Consider the following 19,726-nt stretch of genomic DNA (forward strand, 5'->3'; position numbering starts at 1 on the left):
ACTGCTAGGCATTCTTGTCTGTTCAGTGATGTGTGCATGGCTTTGCTCAAACAAATGATTTTTCAGTTGTGAACTGTTCAAGGACAGTCACTCTATATTTTTACATTTTGAGTAATGATGTCTGATATGAGAATGGGCAGCTGTATTTCTAGGAGGGGCACTAGCATTTTGTGATTGTGAGCAGCAAGTTTAGTGTCCAAGCAGGAGCACTTTGTCGTGTCTGGGGGCTTTGCTGATCACATTGACTCTATTCCAGACATGTGAATTAGGTGGAGAATGTAGATACTTGAAAGCTACTTTTCCACCCTGCTGCTGCTTCCGCTTGATATTTACCTTGCACTTGAAAATTATGCTTTTAAAGGAGGGAGATTAAGTAATAATTACTTATATTCTGGATTATATAAATTTATTTACAGAATGTGCAGCAAACATTTGTACAAATAGAAACAAGCAATTACAACTCTGTTGTTATTTTCCTGGTTAGAATATGTAGCTCTTAGTCCATTGGAACATGAGCATACAAATGGTATAATAAATACCATTTTGCAAAAATTCTGTGAAAGGTATTTCCTTAAGGTTAGAATTTGTTCTTATCTCAAATCTTGTCCAATTCAATTTACCTAAACTTCAGTCAGGTAATAGAAGAGTGTTGGGAAAGAATGGAGAAGCACTTCAGTGGTTCTTTTCCTGTGCAGTAGTGGTTGAAAATGGCTTTTTTTGAAAGGTGGGTAAAGATGTTAATAGATAGTATAGGGTAGATATTAAAAGGAAACAAAATTGCATATTTAAACAAATTTGTATCTTGATTTTGACTATTTCTAATAGCTACATTAATGTAACTTCAGTGGAATTTTGTCTGAAGCTGCGTGTAGGTCACAGAAACAAGTTTTTTGAGAGTATATAACAAAACCATGCCTGTCTTCTAGGAGGCCTTCTTTTAGCAAGCCTTTATGTTGCTCTTTTGTTATTAAATATTTCAGTTCTAATAGCTGCAAGAGAAGGAAAACTGAATTCTTAATCTTTCTACTTCACAAGAATTTGCAGAGGCAGTACATGTAGATGCTTTAGGAGGCAGGATTGACTGAAACACTTTGTAATGTGTGAATGATAAGGTATGGGGAAGTGCCATACAGTTTTTTGGTGATGATTTCTTAATTTTCTATCATTTACTTTTAAAAAATTGATTTTTAACTTTGGAGATCACATATTCCTCATAATTTCCAGCATAAATGATAACATTGAGAATTTTAGTTTTGTTTTATTAATGTTCTCAAAGATAAACGCCAAATCTATTTTACATAAATACTACGGATTTTGATATTCAATTTGCTCTTTAACACAATAATTAATGCATTTTAAGCACTGGTGTATGCTTTTCAGTTTTCTCATCTCAGGCCAGCCCTGATGAGTCCAGCAGTGATGAAACCAGCAGCCAGTCCAGCCTCACAGTGCGTAAACGGCGCCCGAGGAAGCACGGGGTGTCGATCTCCGAGCCCGAGGGGGGGCTGCTGGCGGAGCCCGAGCCGGAGCCGCCCAGGGAGGAGCAGCACAAGCGCCAGTTCAGCAGTGGCCTGAACAGGTGCATCATCCTGGCACTGGTGATTGCCATCAGCATGGGCTTTGGACACTTCTATGGTGAGTTCAGAGAAAGCAGAACACACAGAGTCCACATCTTGCTTAACAAATGCTGTTCTATTGTGAGTCCAGTATTTTTCCTTGTTCTCTGCTAACTACCTAAACCTAAAAATGAGAGAAAGCAACTGCTGCTGTATTGGTAATAGAGAGAGATCATTCAGCAGTGCAACTGTATTTAACATACACTGCTTCTTATAGTAATGTGGTAAATAGTAATTTTTCCTGAGTAGCTCCAGTTTTATATGAAAATATGCCTTTATAAAATGTGATTTAGTTGGAGATGGGGAGTATCATTCCCTTTGGATTTGGTGTTGACTAATTGTTAGGGATTTAAATTTTGGCACTTCTTTTGAGATTTATATTAATTTTCACTTGATCCCAATTTTTTTTTTATTCTTAGGTAAACCTGAAGGTAAGAGCTGTGAGTGATGTACTGTGCTTGCATTCAGATTTACTTTTTAAATCATGCGTGTGTATGTGTACACACACATCCATATATGTATGTGTACTTACATTATGAAAATAAAATAATAAATCAAGTCTCAAGAATTGCTGATGTATGTGGGATTATAGGAACGACTAGTCCAGTCACGCAAACACTTTTTGTGTAGCAGCTACAGCAGGTAGTAGTAATTGGTGTGGAAACTGGTTGGTGAACATTGGCATGCTGGAGGCATAGAGGAACACAATGACTAGACCAGTCTGTGTGCTTGTTGTGGGAACTTGAGATTTCAGTTGTTAATCACTTCACTGTGTTTAGATTGGTGTTAATGATAATACAATCCTTTTAAAGAACTTGGAGATCTGTGGATGAAAAATACACTCTGAACATGGACCAAGGATAATACCTTTATTAAGGATTTCACTTGTTCATTCATTGAATCTGTACTTCTAAATAAAAATTGTCATCACTGCAGCATTTTCAGCAGAAAGAAGGCAACTCTGTGTAGCTTTAGTTTTTGCTTCTTCAGGTGAAAGTTCTTCATGGTTATGTGATCACTTACCTTTCTACCACTAGAAAGGAAATCAAGTTCTGCTTTCTGTCTTCCTTAAATTTGTTTGTTTTTTTTTTTTTTTAACACAAACTTGCAGAGAAAAGTTCATCTTCCTAGAGGACTACTTTGTATTTTTGTGATTCCGCCTGGAATGAATGTTTCCCACAGCAATCTTCTAATGTTAGGCTAATTGTCATGTAAGAGGATTGGAAAGGGTTACTTTTTATAAAATTACTTTCTTTGGGTCAATATCAGGATAGTGTTTTTCTTTTAACTAGAGTTTCAGGACCCCCTTAAGCCTTTTAGAGATGTAGAAAGCAACTAGGCTTCGATTTGAATCAGTAAGTGTATCCTAGTCAGTGTTAAACTGAGTTAACTGGCTCTATGATGCTCTAGGAAGGAGAACTGAAAGAGGGCAAACTTTTCAGGTTAACAAGTAAAGCTTAAATTAGGGTAGAAAGTCCTTGCCAGAAAAATGTCTCCTTATGGACATTAAGATATTTAATTTTTTTCTTTAACCAGAAACCGAAAGGGTAACTATGGCTATAATGCTAGGGATTTGGATTGGTTACTTAAAGAATCTGAAGGATACTGTGACTTAGAGTACCAGCTGGAAACACAAACCAATTACTGAGGAAGGGCAGTTTTCTGTAATTCAGGTTCTACCTAACATGAACCCTTAACACTAAATGATGATTTTTCAGATGCAGGCTTTAGATTGTTAGGATCGATGGGCTTCCTCAAAAGTATCTATAAAAGATAAATACTAAAACCAAATTTACTGTCAGTATACTTCATTTATGAAGGGATCTGTGCTTCCAGTAAGTGTTTACTAGGACTCTGCAGACTTAAAATTGTTGCTGTAAAAACATTGCCATCCCTTAGGTGAATTGAACTATTGAAGTTCAACTTGGTGAAATATACAACTGTCTTTTTTTAAGGTCGCACTTGACAATAGATTAAATAAAAATTAAGAAAGCACAAAACATTCATCACTGTAAGTGGATTTATAGTATTTCTTCTGTTTAACAATACATCTCCTCCTGCCTTTAAATACAGGAATAGAACTCTGAATATGCTCCATTGGTCTTGAAAGAAATACCTAAAAATTGCTGTTGCCTTCTTCTCTAGAGTTGATTCAAGGGAATCTTAAAAGCAAATATATAAAAACTACATCAGCGTTAGAATTTAGAGACCAGGTGTATAGTTAAGGAAGTACCAGTCAAGAAGCTGTTCTTGACAAAAAGAATCGGTGTCTAGTGCAGCGAAGATACTTTTTCTGAAAACCAGGGTGTCTCAGCCTTTGTCTGACAATTGAAAAACAGGATATTTGCTTACTCTGCAGCCTTTGCTTATGGATAAGAAGGACAAGACAGGGCCAGCAGTACTTGCTGCTTTGCGAGCAGTGCGTAATGATTGTATTTCTGCATGAAAATTTAAATACTGTGCTAAAACCCTCTTATTCATGTAACTTCAATTAACAGTCAAGGCTGTAGTTCTGAAGTGGATAAAGCATGGACCAACAGCCTCCCTTTTATCCTGGTTGACTTGCATGTTATTAAAAAAATTACAAAGAAGTCACACATATTCTTTCTTGCATAACTTTTGTTGGTTTGGATCTAACTTATTTGTATGTAGTGTTACAAAATTGCTCTATTTGTTATTAATGAAAAAACAGTATAGCAGCAAATTTTTGGGTCTGGGAAATTGTTTATCATTGGAAGAAACAATTTTGCTACAGCTAAATTGTTACTGGTAAGGACTAGGCAGAAATGGCAAGGTAGGAAGGCTTTTGAATTTGCAGAGAGAATGAAGATGATGCTTCGATTCCTCTGTTCTTCTAACTGCTTACTCTAAGTTAGTCTATCGAAAGAAACTTTTTTATCTTTGTAGGTACAGTGCAGATCCAGAAACGGCAGCAGCTGGTGACAAAGACACGTGAATTAAAAGATATGAAAGATGACCTTTACCAGTGCCAACAAGAGCGTGGAGATCAAGTGCACCACAAAGTGGGGGTAGGTGAGCTTAGCTGGAAGTCATTGCATAATTCTATCATTATGTGTGTACTTTACACAAAGTGAAATTAATTTCTCACACAAACCCATGAAATTTTTGTCTTTAGTAAGTTCTTTCAGAGAACTTTCCCCTGAATTCTTGACAAAGATTTATGTTGATTGAATTTGCTCTTGGAACGTGTTTAAACATACTGGGTTTTATGTCTGTAGTCTAGGAGTTATCTGGACACGGAGACTGTTTCCCTGTGATATAATGCTGGGTTGTCATTGATGAAGACAGTTGAAATAGAAAATGCTTGTAAAAACATGTTGAACCTACAGGTTTTGTGAATTTGCTTTCTAAATTATCAGTGGTTATTAATTTTTTAAATACTTAACCTGTACTTCTCGTTTTTTACTGTTACATCATCCAGAGAGAAGATTAGGGAGTGCTTTGTGCATCTTTTTTTTTTTTATGGTTTTCTTTTATGTGGCTGTTAGCAGCATTTGTACGTAATTCAGTATTAATTCAGTATGCTCTAGAGCTTGTCAATGATGCCAACAGACTGGGGAGCTCCTTTTTTGTTAGTATATAGTTACATGAACATGTATTTTCAGCAACGAATTTGGTTCAAAATCAGTGTGTGAATTTCTGCCCCAACTGCTAAATGCCTTTGCTTCTGCTAATTTATTTTTGTGATCTGTAAATCCAGTTTGCTGAACATAAATCAACAGCAAACATGCACATTTTGATTTCCTTTTAAGATGTTGCAGTTCATGTACCCAACTGACTATCCTTTAGCTAGTTAAATCAATACAAGTGCGGGGTGATGACCTCTGGCTCACATGGTCTTTGTTGCCAAGAAAGTGTGTGATAAACAAACTGAACTGAGATAAACAAACCAGCTCTATTTTTGCATCTTGCTGTGCATGTTTCACTGCATCCAAAATGACAAGTAAGCTCTGTTTGAACTACCTTGGTTTTTCATCTTTCTAGCTAGTATTACAATTCTCATTGTAGTATTTTTGCTTATTTTCTTTTTGTTTCTTTTAGTCACTCAGGGGAGATCTTGCCACATGTTTGACCTTTACTGAGGTGGAGAAGAAATCCTTTGATTCTCAAAAAAAAAGTCTTGCTGCAGAAAATCAGCACTTAAGAGAATCTCTAGAGAAGGAAGAAAAAGCTTTGGCCTCACTTCAGGAAGAATTAAGGAAGCTAAGACAACAAATTAGAAACTTAGAAGATAAAGGTAGTAGCACTGAATCTATTGTAATAGAAAATCAGAAACTAAGGGAGCATTTGGAAGAAGAAAAGCAAAGAAACAGCAATTTTCTCAGGCAAAAGGAAACACTCTTTGCAGAGGCACAGATGTTAAGGCGAGAACTGGACAAAGAACGTCATGTTACAGAAGCTCTGAAAAAAGAACTAGAACAGTTAAGTTCTCGTCAAACACCTGACAGTGCTACTGATGATGATGAGACATTAAGAGAAAATCAAGAAATAGAAACTCTGCGAGGAAGACTGGTAGAACTAGAAAAAAAGCTAAACTTTGAGCAACAACGCTCTGACTTATGGGAGAAGCTGTATGTTGAAGCAAAAGACCAAACTGAAAAAGAAGAAATTAATGAAAATGGACAAAAGAAAGGTGCTAAAGGGCAAAGTAAGAGTAGAAAGAAATCAAAGGAGACGTTTTTTGGTTCAGTTAAAGAAACTTTTGATGCTATGAAAAATTCCACAAAAGAGTTTGTAAGACACCATAAAGAAAAGATTAAGCAGGCTAAAGAAGCAGTGAAAGAAAACTTGAAAAAATTCTCTGATTCTGTAAAGTCTACGTTCAGACACTTCAAAGATACCACAAAAAACATCTTTGATGAAAAGGAGAAGTCATCGAGTGATAAAAGATATGAGGCAAGCAAGAAAGCTCGAACTTTTTACCGAGACCATAACTCCTACGAGAATCTGAAGCACATGCATTACAGGGGACCTCACATGCCAAAAGAATCCAGAAATGGAAGAAAACATCATTTTACAGCATTTGAAAAAGATTCGAATTCCCAGAAATGTCTCAATGATCATTTGTGTAATAGAAAACATCAGTTTGCCCTAAAGGGCTGCTCTGGTATTTTTGAATGCGCTCATCAAGAATTCATTAGTCTCTTTAATAGAGTTTCGGATCCCATCAGGGTGGATGAATTTAATCGGCTAATGAGAAAGTATTTGCAGCAAGTTGTACATAACTTTCATCATTGGAGAGAACTAGAAAATTTCATCAGTAAGTTTTTTCATAATGGATTATTTATACACGACCAGATGCTGTTCACTGATTTTGTTAATGATGTCAAGGATTACCTGGAAGATATGAAGGAATACCAAAGTAATAATGAAAAGGTTTTTGAGGATTTGGACAAATACGTCTACGGATACTACTTCCATCATGATAATTTACCCCAGTATGGACCCAGGTTTGTTTCCATGTTTCCTGAACTTGGTAACACAAAGAAGTGGTTTTCGTAAAGACAACTAATGTCCTTGTTGTAATGGATGGTCTTAGAGCAGGTATGCGTATGTATGTGTGTGTGTAGATATATATACACACACATACGCTAAAAGAATTTCTGAAGGACTTAATGGCAATATTAGATTGTGTTATATAAAGTGGATCTGTAGTACGTTTTATATAAATTTTGTGTGTGTACATAGCACAATCTGATGTTTCTGCTGGGTTCTTTAGAAAACTGTAACTGCCAGTAGGATTTCCTTAGACTGAACAGCTCTGATTGCCCATCTGATGGAATGAACAACTCTCTTGGAGAATTAACTAGGACTTCCTTGTTGTTCTTTGCTGAATGAGGTTTTTAGTATCTTTGAGGTGTCTCCGAGTCCTGTTCTGGCAGATACATTTCACTACTCTCCTGTAGATCAGTGTAATATTGGGTCAGTCTGTATGCCCAGAGCAGAGCTCATCACACAGCAGGCTTTAGTTCAGATCCTGACCCTGCCTAAATTTTGTTCAGACTTGCTTACAATGGCCCTTGGTGTGGATTGTTTCCTATGTTCCTTTCCTGGATCTAAAGGTGTTCTCAGGTCTTTACAGATTTACACTTGCATTATTTATCATTTCATAGCTTTTACTGCAGCTGGAAGTCTGAATTATTAACTACTTTGGGGTTACTAAATATTACGTGAGGTAGCACTTTCTCTTATTGAAAACTGAACCATGAGGGTGACAGTCCTATTAACAGCTACCCAGTAGCCTTTTTAATATGGTTTTGGCAAACACATAAGGTTTATGATTTTATTTATAGTCCATCTTCCTAATTTACTGTTAAGTGAACTTTATTTTAAATACCTAATTTGTGAGAATTTCAGTTTGCAGAAAAACCGTTTCAAATTCTTTTACTGATAGTGTTATACAGAAGTTTGTGACAGCAGCTGCATGTTTTATTTTTAGAAAGCATTTCTTTTATATACGCCATCTTATTGATGATTTAAACAAACAAATGCCTCCTCTATTTTTCTTACAAGCTAAAGGACTACTTAATACTAATTTTGTTTTCCCTGAACCTCAGCATGTTAAAAGCTGTACTTGAAAATGTAATTGTGTTTCAAAATGCTTTTAGTAGTAATAAGCTTTTGTTTACTCCTTGCAGTCGACCTAAAAGACCTTTTACACAAACTGAAAATTCCAGACACGAAAAACAAGCTCAGAAGTACCAACACCGTAATAAAAGAGAAGGTAAATGGCATAAACATGGTCGCACTAATGGAAGATACATGGCGAATCTTGAAATAGAATTGGGGCAACTACCCTTTGATCCAAAATACTGAGTAATTTATTTTAAAAATAAGATTAAAATTCACCTACTCTCTGGAAACTGATAGTTTTTCAACAAAGCAGTGAGATGCAAGGTTTTTTCTGAATAATTTGATTTTTACACATTTTTGTTAACAGGCAGAAGTCAGGCTTTCTAATTTGCATATTCTGTACTGTTGCTTTAACTGTTCTTTGGAAGTGAAGATAGTTTGGGTGCCAGCAGTATTGTTGCAGAAACTAGGCATGCAATGACCTGTGTATGAAAAATATGCTTAATTGCATTCCATTAGAGTAGTTAAAGCTTGAGCCATGCATAATGTACCAACTACTAACTCCAATGTTTGATATACTAACTTCATCTCATCCTTCAAAAAACAGGTCTACATCGTGGTAATGTATTTGCTAGTGTTTTGTAACCTTATATTTGCTTCCTGTCTTTGGGGGGGTTCAAGAGCCTGTTGAATTGTGAAGAATTTGCTGTGCTACATTCTAATCAGTGTGCTGATTTAAACACTTGAAATGTCTTGCATATCTGCATATTGTAGAAGAAAAATAAAGAGACATTGTGGGTAAAAGTCTTTATTTATAAAACAAACTTAGCACAGCTGTACAGTTCCATAAAAATGGTCCACCCTTGTCTGTATTTTATTGCTTAAGTATTCATATGGTAGCTTTGGTCTTCCCAATGTTTTCTAGTGTTGTAAGGAAGATCAGCAACCCCACCCTGCCCTACGGCTACTCAAGTTGCCTTCAGGAGGAGGGTTATGTGTTTCCAGGCAGCCACTGGCTGCCTAATGGGAGTTCCAATTTGACTTCCCCAGCTTCAGGCTCACTGCTCTCTCCTTTCTGCAGTATGAGGTCTTCTAAGCATAGCTACTGCTATGCAAAACTGATGTCATTAGGTCTGAGGTCTAGACACTGATCTTCAGGGATGATTCATTTCAGTTTTTCTCCTGTAGATGTAGATGTGGCTTCCAACTCGTCCTTGAGGTATATGAGTATGAAAGACAGTGGCTGTTTTCTCATAGCCCCTTAAAGCTAGAAATGGTGATATTTCCTGTAAATGAACATAAATTAATTTCCACAGTAAGAAAATACAGCTGGAAGCATAACAATAGTGTTCCAAAGTCTCCTGAAAACTATCAATTCAACTGTCCCTGGGAAGCTTTATCCTTTATTTTAGGAAAGCCTGCTAGAAAAAGAAGTACCTATCCTGTTTGATTCTGTCCGGTGTGGATATTCACCAGCCACCATCGTCATTAAAGATTTGAGGGGTTAAAAGGTACTGTGACTGCAGGTGGTTTTGCTTTTTATTGTTCCTTACTTTAAAGTGCAATTCCTGGGAACAGATGGCACATTTGTTTTAATATGGATTGAGAAGAATTCCATAAAACATTACGTTGTGGTGCATAGAATTCGCACAGAGGAGAGGGCATATGTAAACATTAAATATATATTACTGGAACGATATCAATGTTATCCCCACTGTAACATATCAATACTCTTATTACAGAGTAGAGGGTTCAATTTTAATATAAGCTGTGTTTTAAAAAGTTGTGGACAACAATTTTCAAAGATTTTAACTATCACTCTTCCCTAATTTATTTTGTAACTTATCCTCAGAAGTAGTTTGTTTCATCTTGCAGTTACCATACCTGTTCTAGCACACTGAAGAGGATCAAGTGACTGGGTAATAACGTGTCATTGTCAAACTCCTTATGCAGCCAGCCAAGTGGGTTAGAATAAAACACATCTGCTTCATCAACGTAGCTCTCGTTGCCAGTTAGGTTTGGTGGACACTGAAGGAATCTCATTTTTAGAGGACAGTGAACATGACTAGGGAGAAAACCAAAACCACACATTTTGTGATAAACTGACCAGTATCAGAGATTTGAAATGACTCATCACTTTAAAAGATACCCCAGTCAAAACCAAAAGATTAAATTTTTTCCCTCACAGTAGTAGTTTCTTCCCTTCAGTACTTCATATGAAAGCAATGTAGAACAAGCAGATTCAGCCCCAAACTGCTGGGACGCTGTTGTTAGCAGTTAACAGAAAATACATTTATCTTAATAAAAATACCATCTACAGAACATCAGTTTCTTAAAAAGGTACTTTTCCATATCAGCTTCACTATTTATATCTGCTTTAACGTTTTGTTTAGTTGCCAGGATCTACTGCAAACCTTTTGCAGTGACCTCAGTCACTCTATGTTGTAATTACATTTCTTTACTGCCTAGCAGCAGAAGTAAAGGTAATTTGATTGTAACGATTAGTATTTAGTTCTGCTACAAATGTTACCATAATGAAGCAGTGTGACATACTTGAAGTTGTTAGACTTACTGCATATCCTCATACAAAGCTATTTTACAAAAATGAATAAAGCTTAGATACTGAATTTTATTCTGTGCTATAAGCATTTGGCTTATGTCCCCTATTCACTTTATATGAACTGTATAAAAAATCAAAACTCTTCCTGTATACATTTATCTACCTCAATTTATTAAGCCTCGGAAAAAAGAAATCTTGATTTCTGATTAAGTGTTTGGATTTTAATGTAGTGCACTATTAACTCTATTAATACCTGTAAAATGGAGTAGAATGGCACGGCATCAGGATGAAGACAAAAGCTTTTGACTGGTGAGGGTTATTGCAGAGCTGCTGGATGTGACTCATAACATCCAGAGTGCCTCGCTGGTGAACCAAGCCTGTGTACAGGGCTGGAAGTAAATTGGATAAGAGCAGGAAACTTGCTGCAGATTTCTTCCATGCTTTCAGGTGTTTCAAAGAATATCCTATAAAAACATTTCAGTAAGTTTGGGAGATAAACAATTCACAGATTTTTGAAAGTACCCTAATATAGTGGAAACCATTACTCAGTCACTAACAATACTTTGCTTTGAGATACTTTACTACAGTGTTGAGTTTTTACTCTTTAAATGGAAATTCAAAGGTTAGACTTGGCCCTTTTAATTTTTGGATTTAACAGGGTAAATCTTAAGCCCCCATCTGTCTCCTCAAGTACAGAAATATGAAGTGCTTTGTCTCTTTAATTTCTTCTAGTGAAAAACAGTCCATTCAATAGTTTGGACGAATTATATATGGCAACTTACTGATGTGTTCTGATTCATGCAAGTCCAGGTAGAGCCAGAATAAATGGTAACTACACATGCATGGCTGTGGTATTCTTTTTCTCCAAAATGCTGAAAACTACAGCATTCCTTTACTGTTATTAAAGTTTGAGCTTCTGGCCTTGAAAGAGCGTATTCCTCCACTTTTTTCCCCATCCCCAATCACCGCCACTTCCCCCCACTTTTCTTGAAGGAGCTAATAATGGGAAAAGGCATTTCTTCTGGGGGGAGATCGTTGCAGAAGTCCCTTAGATTAAGATGGCACAGACGATGAACATGGCACAGACACCAGCTTCATGTTGCAGCCAGTCTGAAAACCCTTTTCAAGTCATGTGCTTGTCAGTATCATGAGAAAAACATTTTATGTAGCTTTGTGACACCTGTACTGAATCACAGAAAACAAGCTACAAGGCATGTTCCAGAAATCAGTAACAAGCAAAGTAAATTAGTCTTCAGTTGGTCAGTTCTGCCAAATTGTATCTTGGATGAAGTCCACAAATTAGTTTGTGGTTTAAATAAAATTGGTAACATTCTATTATGGGCATTTTTTTTTTTTACTGCTTTTGTGAAACACACTTGGCTTATGTTTGTGTGGTTGGAAATTACTTTGAAATTTATGTGGGGTTTTTTTTTCTGCTTTTATTTTATAATGTCTTCAGCAATTGAGGCCTCTTCATAACCATGGAGTGATCAGAAGTAACTTCTTTAGTTTTTAAAGTGTCCAACTGGATGATAATGAATTGATAATTGTATAGATGACCTCATTCCCTTACAGACATGAAAGCTGAGGGATATTCAGTATTTTTTGTTGTTTGATTGGAATATTTCTGCATGTAAGGTAGAACGGGTTCATCCTGCTGCTAGTGAACTATGCCAAGGCTTATTGTGTATTTGATTTTTGCAGAGAGCAAAATTATTGAAATAAGATGTACTTTTGTTTAGACTAGCAAAATAGGTTAAAGAAAACTACAGTGTTCAGTGATTCATCAGTTTTGAACTTGTATTTAAACTGAAGCTATACAGCTTCATGTTCCGGAAGTTTTAATCTTTATTTATAACATCTGAATCTTTGTAACATCTGAAAAGAGTAGTTTAATTTTTTTCTTGCATAGTTAAAGGCATTTGTCAGGCATATTTGAAAGTACTGTGTGGAGGAATACTACAAAGGAGCAAGGAAAAAGATTCATTCTAAGGGGGCAATGCTGAAAAGTTAGGAGTCACTGACAGTTGTCATGTTTTTGCTAAGGATTCTCTATCTGTGCTATGGTCACTCGCTCCTTCTCATGTTTTTTCTTTCTCTTTTTAACTAGCTGTAAGAAAAGGCTAGGCTAATTCTAAGAATCCTTTGTCAAATACCTACACTAACCATTAACAGTCTCTCTCTGGGTAAAAGTTATATCCAGATAAGGTTGCAAGACATTTGAAACCAATGCTTACCACAAAAAATCATGCAGAATGGCAGTACTGGGTAGATGAACCTGAATTCCTTATGGCTCAGTGTGCTGTAATAAAACATACAATGCTACATCACAAAACTTAAATGCTTCAGTTCTGTTGACAAAATGTGTTTAGGAGCACAGAGGACTCGAAGAGCAGGTGCATGTATTAAGAAGCTTTTGGTATTGAAGCAGTTAAGAATAAAAATCCAAGTTGTCGCTTTTTAAGAACATAGTAAGTATACTAGAATTAAGATTATTTGGTCAGTTTAAACCAAGTACGGGAAAAAATTCCTGGCTACAATTAAGTGGTCTGGTTCTTTGACAACTAGATGTAATTTAGCCAGTACTTCACCAATCTGTTTTCTGTAATAAGACACAATAAATAGTGTGGATGAAAAGCTAAAATTTAAGTGCCCATTTGTATCTAGCAAATTAACAGTCACCCCTGCTAATACAACATTACACAATTTCCCATGCCAACTTTTGGGGCTTTTTTGGGGATTATTGCAACACTCATGTCCTGGGAATCAAATGACTAAGGAAGGTAAAAAAATCCTAAAGCCAATAGAGCTACTTCCAGTTTTGAGCTGGAGTGTAAGAAGAAATGGCATTTCTGGTCTTGCTACTGTTTTGCTGTAGTCTATTACTACTTGAGTATAATAGTATTTACTGCTTTGTATTTATTTATTTGCCGTATTTTTTCTTGTCTGAAAGTGTCTCTCCTGTTTAATCTACAGTTAATTCTGATGCTTTAGAAAAATCTTACCTTTTCTTATACTTCTGAGCTTAAAATGAGACATACAGCCTTATGATAGTTAAGAGCTGTGTGTAAACTTGTGAATGGAGTAAGTTTTAGAGGTCTAAGAACCTCTCACCTTACTGGGGATGCATTAAAGAACCAAATGAAATGGTGTTTTCATTAACAGGCTTCTAGTGAACACAGTTTTCTGACTAGTTTTGGTTTTGCTTAAACACCTGCTTGAGTGTTGGTTTGGGGATTTTTTTTCTTTCAATTTCCACTGCATTTCATGATGAATTATTTTATTCTTTAAAGGTCTAATCAGTTCTAAGGATACATATTGGTGCCAATACAAGAAGCAGTATTACACAAAATTCTAGAAACAGTTTTGCAACTGACTGCATTTCTTGGAGCATTTGAATAGTTTCAAGTTTTCTATCACTTAACCTGAATACTATGCTGCTTTGTTCTGGAGGGGACATGAGCTTTGCAAAGAACACAACCAGTGAGAGGCAGTAGTTCTACTTAGGAGGGATTACCTGTACACCAGCACTGTCCAAATCACTGCCAGTAGAAAGATGCGGTACCTTCTTGGTGCCAGCACACAGCCATGAATAAAGAAAGGCAGATGGGGACCCAAGATGACTGGGAGTCCCTGAGTGAAGTACCAATGCCAAGGATGAGAGCCGTAAAACGTTGCCAAATTCTGCAGCACGTTGAATTTCAAGAAGTTCAGCTGAACCAGTACCCACTGGGAGATTGGGGGGGGGGGGGAGGGGGAAGTTAAACACAAATCCAAAGTCAAAACCAACAGCTGCACTGAACTACAGTCATCGCTGGCCTTAAATGATACATTTTTACTCCTACTTCAGGTTTTTTTTTTCCACTAAGACTCATCATGGATTTCCCGTATTCAGCAATTATCACAGAAGTGTGTAGATTTGTAGTTTGTTGATAACTGTTGAGGACTGAGCAGACTGATTGATGTAGCAGTCCATCATTTGAAATAACTGACAAGTCAGTGTTGAAAGGTTTGTGGCTTAGGATATAGTTAGAGATCACATGCCAGACACTGTCACAGAAACAAGAAAAGTCAGAGAAGTCTGAAACATCCATCAATGCTAAAATACTAAACCCCAACCTTCTTCTAATAAGTCAAGATTAAAACAGCTTACCTCACCAAAAAACACACGGTCAATTATTAAAGAGGTTCCTACTGTGACCAATCTGCAAAAATGGAAAGTTCGTTGCACTGATATTGCCTGAACTGCTTTTGTATCTTCTCCAGATAGCTGCCAAAACTCCTATTCCTAGTATTTTTAAGATTATCCATACTCATGGCCCTCGTACAGTGGCTACTTGCCATCACCTGGTATCCTTGACACAATCCCAGATTAAACTGGAACGCTGCTCATATCTCACCATCATGAAATCTTTCCTAGTGCTTTTTTGCAGCATATATAACAGTTTAAAAAAAAACATGCCACTTCCTTAAACTTCTGCAAAAGGACTCTATTTGTTCTCTTTTTTTTTTTACATGATATCAGCTTTTTTGGCTTGTCTGTCTTTGCAGTGGTAAAACCAATCTTAAGATGTAGCTGTGCACAGTCCCAGTTAAATTCAGAAAGAACTTACCCAACTGGAATACACTTCTGTAGGATAAGGTCTGCTTTTCTCTGTTCTTGCAAAAAATGACTGAAGACCAGAGGCATCCATGGGATAACAGCAGTGGGACGAACAACAATTGCAAGTGCTACCAAAGCTAAATATTTACAGCTAGAAGGAAGAAACATAAAAAACCCAGAAGCTTATCAAAAGGTCTGGTCAATTCTTTTGCAGACAGTGACATTTCAACAACTGTCATGTCTCTGGCCAAAACTTTTTCATACTGGAAGTAACTTTTATTCTCTGGGTGCAGAAACCCTGTTTTGCTTGGAAGGCTGCAACTCTAGAATTGCTTTGTTAGCAACGGAGTTGCTCACTAGAGGTATGTACTTTAAAATAGTGAGTGGTAAAGAAAACTGTGACCACAAATTCACCTATATCTGACCCCAAAAAGCTTTTATTATCTTTTCCCAAGTTACTACATATTCTAGTCCTTTAAAGTTTAAAATAAAGCTTCCCACAAAGTCACACTCTGCATGAGGAAACTGGGGAATAGTTAATTTTACATACCAGCTATAACATAACCTTAAAAAAATATTTAGAGGAAATACCAGAGTGTTCCTTCCATGAGACAGAACTCTTGCTACATGAATGAGGGGGCTTTGGTTGCCTTACATTTTAAGAAAAAAGTTATCATTTTAAACAGTATCAGTAGATTGGTGTTATCCCAAACCAAAAATCATCAGTACTGCTAGGAAGAAGTTTCTCACCTGTTCCCCATCTTGGAACCTTTTATCGGATAGTAGGAAAGAGCAAAAATTGTAAGAATAGTCTCCATGGTGTTTGTTAGAGTTCTGGTACAGGAGTACCATGTAAACCAGGAACAGAGCTGGCAGAAGAACTGAAAATAATTATGAACAACACATTAAAACAAGTTCCTAAATGAAGATGGTAATTCATCAAGGTGTGACTTATAATTTTGCTCTTATTTACACTGCAAAACCAGTGTTTATTAACATGCTAATTTTATAAAGGCTGTGACTCACCACAAACTTCGCTGTTTCTGAATTTTCAAGGTGCTGCACTAGTGAGTAAAGCTTCACATCAGCAAAAGCAGCCAGCATTGCCTGTGCAAGCCTAGGGACCCAGATCTGTGTAAGCAGAGAGAAAACTGTACTTGGAACAAACCAAGTTAAATTCCAAGTTTTAGGAGATCAATACTGAATTAGTGAATGACTGTTCAGGTAAGAAAATAGTGAATTAGTGAATATTCTTTATAGCCTTCTATGATTTAACAAATGAAATAGTAAGGTCCTTTGGTAAGGATAGTATTTCTGCCAAAAAAAAGAATGTCTAAAGTTCAACTGAAAGTGTTCAGAGATGGCAAGTAGAATTATCTGCCATTCATCTCCAATAGAAATCAAAAGGAGCTGTTGTTAGTTATTTGTTTAGTTTAGTACAATTTGTTTAGTTTAGTACAAATATACATTGCTAAACACTTTGGAAAACTGAACCACTGGGCAATTATGATGTAGCTGCAAACACAATCAGTATGAAACTCCAAGACATTGATGGAGGCCAAGAATAATCAATCCTCTGCAGCCACAGGCATCAGCGCTGTGACTGGAGATCTATGAATGAGTTCTGCCCCCATGCAAAGTCAGTGGGGTCTCTGTGCTCACGTATCTCTAATTGCCAGACTCAAGGCTTTGCATTTTACCTGGACAAAAATAAAAATACACTGTTATTTAAATACAAGGCTTTAAAATTGAATTTTAGTAGCAGATGCGCATTTTTTGATTATACTCACCAGCAGCTGAACATTATCCTTAGCCAGCAGCTGTAATGCTTTGTACATGCTTGCAAAGATCAGCGGGTACGAGTAGCCCCTTAGGCTACTTGTCCATTCCCAAGTCAGGTAACCATAATTATGAATATTAAGGACAGATCATGACCAACTGAAACGAAAAGTTTCACCCGAGACATCTCGGTCGAGACCTTCTGTCCGCTTGGGCCAGAACGGTGGGGTGTTTGTTGCTGGTCAAGCCAACACCTTACATGGAAAGCCGTACCCGAGCGCTCTCCCGCTCATGGCACCGCGGGGGCCGCGTCCCCTCCGGCCCGCGGGCAGCGATAAGAGGGCGCGGGGGCCGCGGCAGGCGAAGGATATTTGAAGACCATGCGATGCGCCACCTCCAGCGATTGCCAGTACTCGTCCGGGACGAAGCTGGTCTGAACGAGGAAGCAATTGAACGTCCGCAGCGCCAGGGCGAGCGCCAGCAGCGGCGCTGGCGCGGCCGCACCTGCAGGGGCGAGACTGGTCCGTCACGGGTCCCTCGGGGGCCGCTGGCTGCCCCCCGACCCGACCCGACCCGACCCGACCCTCCCCCGCTTACCGGCGCCTCGCTGCGCGGCGGCCCTGCCGGCCGAGCTGTACAGCACCGACCGCCGCTTGCGGAGGCGCACCACCCCCGGCATCCGCCCCCGGCATCCGCTCCCGCAGTGCCGCGGCCGCCTCCACCCGCCGGGGCCTCCACCCGCCTGGGCATGCGCGACCGCGGGGGGCGGGACAGCGCCGGCACTTCCGTCCGGTCCCTGTGGCGGACCGGAGGCCTGGGCCGCGGTCCTGAGCCGTGCCGGGTCCGCGCCGTCAGTGCGCGCTCGCCCCGTGCTCTCCGCGCCCCACGCGTGTCCGTGAGCACGGCGGCGCTGCCTGCCGGCATGAGGGGGCGGCTGCCGCTGCAGCACGTGGCCGTGGCCGTGGCGCTCGGCGTGGCCAGCGGGCTCTACATCTACGGGCCGCTCTTCCAGCCGCCCGTGGCCCCGCACGGCTCCGCCGACCCCGCCGCGCCGCCGCCGCCGGACGCCGCGCCCGGCAAGAGGCCCTGAGGGAGTCGTGCGTCGCCGTTCCAAGGCACCGCCTCGCAGCCCGGCCCTCGCACACCCCGTCCGTCGGGAGCGATGGAGCCGCTCGGAGCCGGAGCGACCGTCACCTGCCGGGACCGTCCCTCCCGAGCCGCCTCTGCAGCCCGGCCACGGGCTGGAGCCACTCGCCTGCTGGAGCTGCAGCTGCGTGCCTGTGTGTTTGGTACCAGACTTTGGGACGTGAATGTTGAATTATGTATGACATTCTGAATGTTTGAAAGTCTGTTTCACATCTTAAGTTATATAACATCAGGAAACTCGAAGAAGAAAGCTGTTCCTGCGTGGTTATGCTCCATGGGTTTTCTTGGATTGCCTCTGATCTGATCCTCCAAGTGATAAATACAATTTTTCTCTGCTTCTCACGGTTTCAGTTCTTAATATATCAGCTCAGTTGGGAAAGCAGTTGTGCAAATGGTTGAGAGAGGAACTGCCCTCAGCTTTTTCACCCTTAGCTTACAGTCAGACCTGGCCATAGGTACATACACACACGTACCACATGTGCATACGCACAGCTTTCATTCCTGACAGAGTGAGGTTACAGTGGATATTTAATAAATAAGTCTGCCTGAAAAATGGGTTGTACTTGGAGAAGAGCCTCGGTGCGTAACTCAGGAAGACAGCATAGCTCTTGGAATAGGTGTGGATTAGTCCAGCAGAACAGCATCTGAGACTTGGGGAAACCAGATCAGTAGATATGTCAAGACTTCAGTAAATCTAAAAAGAAGCCAAACCCAGGAGATCTTGGGACAAACTTATGTCAGGTTTTGGTTTTAACACAGAATCCTGTTTGGACAGAATGCGGGAAGAAACCTATTGTCTGGGTGTCTTTATAATTTAAGCCAACAATGTGATAGCTGGAGGCAGTGGTATGGAAGCTGAAATGGGAGGATAGCAATAGAAGGTGGACTGGGAGGTGCAGTTGAGTGCAGTAAATGCTGTTTGGACATAATATTACATGGGCAGTGGCTTTAAACTGAAAGAGGGCAGGTTTAGATTAGGTATTAGGAATTTTTTACAGTGAGGGTGGTAGGCTCTGGTACAGGTTGCCCAAAGAAGCTGTGGATGCCCCATCCCTGGAAGTGTCCAAGCCCAGGCTGGATGGGGCTTGGAGCAGCCTGGTCTAGTGGAAGGTGTCCCTGCGTATGACAGGGGGTTGGAACTAGATGGTCTTTAAGGTCCCTTCCAACCCAAACTATTCCATGATTCTATGAGGAAATGCCACAAATTGCCGCAAAAGTTGACTGCAAACACTGAACTACTGCAGTGACTCCAACAGTGTCCTTTACAATACCACTATGTATTGAAAAGCTTGTTTTGAAGAGGTGTAGTTCAGGTCTAGTAGGCACTTCCTTTGTAAATATAACTACTGGAATTGACCATAAAGATGGCAGTTGAATTAGAAAAGTCTAAAGAAAGAGGATGTCTGAAGTGATGCAGGTGGAAAGGGT

General features: G+C 39.2%; 2 protein-coding genes across 9 annotated transcripts in view; one reads left to right on the plus strand and one right to left on the minus strand.

Moving 5' to 3' along the window:
• CCPG1 (cell cycle progression 1) overlaps positions 1 to 14,183 on the plus strand; it is a 27,099-nt gene extending 12,916 nt beyond the window's left edge. For 2 of the 8 annotated variants that reach the window (XM_082290494.1, XM_082290489.1), the window contains 5 exons: positions 1,381 to 1,635; positions 2,036 to 2,047; positions 4,524 to 4,645; positions 5,679 to 7,087; positions 8,276 to 9,014. In XM_082290494.1, the coding sequence (XP_082146620.1) occupies positions 1,381 to 1,635; positions 2,036 to 2,047; positions 4,524 to 4,645; positions 5,679 to 7,087; positions 8,276 to 8,453 (1,976 nt within the window). In that variant the 3' untranslated portion in view covers positions 8,454 to 9,014. The other 6 variants (XM_082290495.1, XM_082290490.1, XR_014226809.1 and 3 more) reach the window with 5 other exon arrangements.
• Positions 9,158 to 18,470, minus strand: PIGB (phosphatidylinositol glycan anchor biosynthesis class B). Its single transcript, XM_082290496.1, has 12 exons — positions 17,750 to 18,470; positions 17,524 to 17,656; positions 17,164 to 17,281; positions 16,400 to 16,504; positions 16,124 to 16,254; positions 15,384 to 15,524; positions 14,924 to 14,975; positions 14,288 to 14,499; positions 13,008 to 13,072; positions 11,024 to 11,234; positions 10,095 to 10,275; positions 9,158 to 9,496 (listed from the first exon to the last, which is right to left on the minus strand). The coding sequence occupies exons 1-12, from the start codon at positions 17,829 to 17,831 to the stop codon at positions 9,365 to 9,367; spliced, it is 1,563 nt and encodes a 520-aa protein (XP_082146622.1). The 5' UTR covers positions 17,832 to 18,470; the 3' UTR covers positions 9,158 to 9,364.
• Positions 18,471 to 19,726: the final 1,256 nt, after the last annotated feature.

Source organism: Coloeus monedula, assembly GCF_965178545.1.
Source record: "Coloeus monedula genome assembly, chromosome: 14".
Classification (NCBI taxonomy): domain Eukaryota; kingdom Metazoa; phylum Chordata; class Aves; order Passeriformes; family Corvidae; genus Coloeus; species Coloeus monedula.